This window comes from Colobus angolensis, unplaced genomic scaffold (genome assembly GCF_000951035.1).
Source record: "Colobus angolensis palliatus isolate OR3802 unplaced genomic scaffold, Cang.pa_1.0 Scaffold21, whole genome shotgun sequence".
Taxonomy (NCBI): Eukaryota; Metazoa; Chordata; class Mammalia; order Primates; family Cercopithecidae; genus Colobus; species Colobus angolensis.
Genome location: NW_012115266.1, coordinates 5,065,392 through 5,069,536, shown reverse-complemented (window position 1 = coordinate 5,069,536; position 4,145 = coordinate 5,065,392). Strand labels below are relative to the sequence as shown.

The 4,145-nt window shown below is 56.3% G+C and overlaps 1 protein-coding gene across 1 annotated transcript in view; it reads right to left on the bottom strand.

Moving 5' to 3' along the window:
* Window positions 1-672: 672 nt before the first annotated feature.
* Window positions 673-4,145, bottom strand: part of CDCA5 (cell division cycle associated 5) — a 22,560-nt gene continuing 19,087 nt past the window's right edge. The window contains exons 6-10 of the mRNA XM_011942531.1: window positions 2,851-2,964; window positions 2,391-2,482; window positions 2,025-2,123; window positions 1,183-1,249; window positions 673-1,049 (exon numbers count right to left, since the gene is read on the bottom strand). Of these exons, the coding sequence (XP_011797921.1) occupies window positions 696-1,049; window positions 1,183-1,249; window positions 2,025-2,123; window positions 2,391-2,482; window positions 2,851-2,964 (726 nt within the window). The 3' untranslated portion in view covers window positions 673-695. The remainder of the gene's footprint in view (window positions 1,050-1,182; window positions 1,250-2,024; window positions 2,124-2,390; window positions 2,483-2,850; window positions 2,965-4,145) is intronic.

Genomic DNA, 4,145 nt, shown 5'->3' with positions numbered 1-4,145 from the left:
CCAATTTTGTATGTAATTTAGCAATCTTCTATCATTATCCCTTCCTTTCTCCCCCTTGACTATATATGTGTCAGATTTTTGTATTCTTTTCTGCAACCCCATTGGTAGAGGAGGGTTGGGGGCTCCCAGGAGGCCCTGGGCCACAGGGCTCCTGGGTTGGGGGTGAAAATAAAAATCGATATGTATCTCCAGTCCTGAGGGGTGTAGGATGCAGGCCCTTGGGGAGTTGCCACCACCTCTCTCTGCCCCCCAACCGCATGACTTACGAAGGGGAAGGGACTTTTCCAAGGTCACCAGATGGTTAGTGGCTTTTCCCCTATCCCTCCCCCACCCACACCCCGGTATCCTTCTGCACTTTGGAGTTACAGCAGGTACCCGGATCATCTGGGGAGAAACTGCGGCCCCTTTCCAGCCCCACCCCAGTGCTTATCTTGGGAACATCGCCCTTGAGCTCTCATCTCAAGGCTGACAACAACCAGGTCTGGAACCTTCTGTGAGGGGCGGGGGGAGGGCAGGGCCATGTCGGGGAGGGGTAGATCCAGGATGGGTGGACTGAGGGAGTGGGGGTGATGTCAGAGGGTGGCTGAGGGGCTGAGCTCAGTGTGGACGTGGTGACCTCCTGCTCCCCACCTGAGCCCAGGGCCCACAGACACTTGGCGGAGCTGAAGCTCAGCTTCTAAGTTTATTTCTGGGATCTAGGGAGGAGCTGGCTGATGGAGTGGCCTCCGGAGGAGGTGTCCGACCTCTGACCTGGGGCCCAGCCAGGCCTGAGCCTGGTCTCCATGGCCGTGGGGCAGGTCAGGCAGCATGAAGAGGAGATCTGCCTTCCGGGGGTTTGGGTCACTGCAGGCAGAGACAGCTAGAGTGAGCAGTGTGGGGCAGCCGTCTCTTCCCTCCCCGCCGCCACGGCTGCCCGCACACCTGAGCAGAGCCACCTCCGGCAGGGCCTGGGTTTCCTCCTGCAGGGCCTTCACTTCATCCTGGATGGCCTGGGCCTCCTGCTGGATGGCCTGGGCTCCCTCCTTCAGGCTCTTATACAACAAGGTGGGCTGGACAAAGGGTTGCAGGGCCTGAGGTGGGTAGCCAGCTGTGCAGGACAACGCAAGGCCCCTCTAGGAGAGCTGGGCTGGGGAGCAGGGAGAAGGCAAGACAAAGAAAGGGGGTCCTGGCTCAGGGTCTCACCAGGTTTTGCAGCTTCTCCCCCAGGGCCAGGTTGTGCACTTGGGTGGTGTTCAGTGACTCCCGAAGCCTAGGGTTGTAAAACAGACCCCTTCCACCTCAGCCCCCAGGCTTTTGTTCCAGGCAGCACCCCCCGCCCCGCCCACCTCTGCATCAACCACCTGGTCCTATAGCCACCTGGGACCAGTGATTCACTAAGAGCCCAGTCTTCCTGTCCCGGCAAAACCACAGGTGGGACGAGAATTGTTCCCCCTGAGTGATTGGGAGCAGGGGACCCAGAGAAAGACTAATTATGCTTTTTGCCTGCCTTTGCAAGAGCAGGGCAGGCTGCTTCTGGGTGAGCTAGAAACCCTCTGAGGCTCCCCTTGGAAGGGGTGGGTGGTAGAGGGCTAGCCGCCCCTTTGGGCTGTAGGCAGGGTTGCAACAGGATTCTCTGTGGCTCCAGGCCAGTGACAGGGTCAATGCTGGAACAAGCCCTGCCGAGGTGCTCCAGGTCAGCTGTGTATGAATGAGAGAGCTGCTCACTCAGGTCTATGGCCTGGACGCCACTGTCATGCCCCGCCCCCACCTCAGGACCTCTGCTGACAGATGGGGCTCTGACTCCAGCATTACCCGAGCGGGGTGAGCGGCCATGGGATTGTGCAGACCCCAGCTCCAGAGCCCGACATCTGGGGAACAAGCCCCTCCCCGAGACTGAACACTCCTCAAGTTCTTGGACAATTAAAGGTGGGGGTTCCTGAATGCCGGCTCACCAGGCATGTGGGCCCTGACCTGAAAGCCAGACCTGGCCTCGGCTGGGGGCAGCCCTGTCACCCTACCTGCCCCCATCTGCCCGCCCCGCTCACCTCATGCAGTCATTCTGCAACTGCCTGATCTCCTTTGAGGTCCGCTGGGGGCCCCAGTCTTCCTGGTCTAGGAACCGGTACTCCTGGACCTCCGAGTCCCTGGAGCAAGTGAGCAGTGAAGGTCAGGCCACAGGGTCTAGGGGATGAGGGAGGTGGGTGGGCAGTGTGGGGGTGCCCAGTCAAAGGCCCAGGTTCCAGCAGGCCTCTTTGGGCCTCCTCTCTGCACGGGCCAGGGCTGAGTCCTGGCCCAGGTTTGAATGTTTCTGGGTATGGGGTGGGGAGAAACACCATCCGCCTCGCCCAGTTTTGCGCGTGCCTGCACGCTCCTGCACGTGCACACAGACTCTCTCTCTCATGCAGCCTTACGATTCAGGGTCTTTGGGCTCAGTGGGCTCAGACGTGTTCAGGAGTGTAAACAGGAACGTGACGGTGGGTTCCAGTTGTTCTGAGCAAGGTGGCTTTGTAGAGAAGGTGCCAAGGTGACTGGAGAGGGTCGAGGCTGCTCACCCAACAGCCCGGGTCCTCCCATGCCCCCTATTCTTGCCATCTCCCTGCCTTTCAGGGGCCCCATCTTCTGTATCCCCCACCCTGTAGAGAAAGCGTGCTAGGAGGTGTGAATGGGACCTGTCCAGGAGACCCTCCAGCGCTGAACTCCCCTGCACCCATTCCTCAGCCCTGAACCCAGGAGCTGGGCCTGGACGCCCTGACAGCTGGAGGTTGGGTGTGACGACCAGAGTTCAGGCCTCCATTCAGACACAGGAAGAATTTCTCCAGCTGTCCTGCCTTCCCTGCCCGCTGCTTGGGAGGCGCTGGGGTTTCCCGTCACCTCCGAGTTCCGCTCCTCGGAAGCCTGAGGGTCCTTGGGTTCCTGCTGCTCAACAGGCTGCACCACTCGCTCGTTGGCCAGCTTAGAGTGGGCTTTTTGTCTGCTCCTAAGAGACTGAGAGAGACAGAAGCCTGCTAGTCACCCACATCTACCATCCCCCCCACACCCTTTCTAGCCTGGTCTGGTTTTTGTGGGGCGGCTTCCAGCCTGGGGAGCGTCTATCACCAGCTTTATCCAGCATGCCAGACCCCGCTCAAAGTAAAAGTTGCCAGATTTAGCAAATACAATACAGGCTACCCAGTGAAATCTGAATTTCAGCTGAAAATGGAGACTTTTTCAGTGTCTGTCTCACATAATGTTTGGGATATACTTACACTAAAACATGATTCATTGTTCATTTGAAACTCAAATTTAACTAGGTGTCCTGTATTTTATCTGTCAGTCCTACCAAACTACATGCTAAAAATATTTTAAGGCTGAGTGCAGTGGCTCACACCTGTAATCCCAGCACTTTCAGAGGCCAAGGCAGGAGGATCGCTTGAGCCCAGGAGTTAGAGACCAAACTGGGCAATATAGCAAGACCCCATCTCTACAAAAAATTTAAAAATTGGCCAGGCATGGTGGTGTGTGCCTGTAGTCTCAGCTACTTGGGAGGCTGAGGTGGGAGAATCACTTAAGCCTGGGAGGTCGAGGCTACACTCAGATGTGTTTGCATCACTGCACTCCAGCCTGGGCTTCAGAGCGAGACTCTCAGAAAAAAAAAAAAAGGCTGAAGTTAATAGAATTGTGGCTATTTTTCACCCTAGTATTTTTCAGAATCCTGTGCATCTACTGGCCAAGTAACCACAGACATGGTTCTTCTTCACACGGAGTCCACCTGCACCTCTAGATCCCCATGGACTTGTGGCAGGGGGCTTGTGGCTGCCCCTGTTATATTGTTATATTGCACCTTTCTAGGCAGCCTAAAATTACACAATTCCTGACCATGTGATATAAACCGACAGCTCTGCAGAGGGCCCCGTAACCCTGGAAAGTCCCTGAGCTCCAGCGTGGTATAGCTGCTGGAGAATAGGCAACTCTGTCACCAGGGGAACCTGGCTGCGTATAACAAGATCCACAGAATGATGGAGAGTCGTGCCTCTGAGAACCTCACTTTGGAAATGGCTTAAAGAAACAACTCCAAATAAAAGTAATTCACACGGACGACCACAGTAGCTGATTTACACCATGAAGAAAAACTGAAAGGGGCCTAAAAGGCCCAAATATAAGAAGTGGTAAGGGAGGCCGGGCGCGGT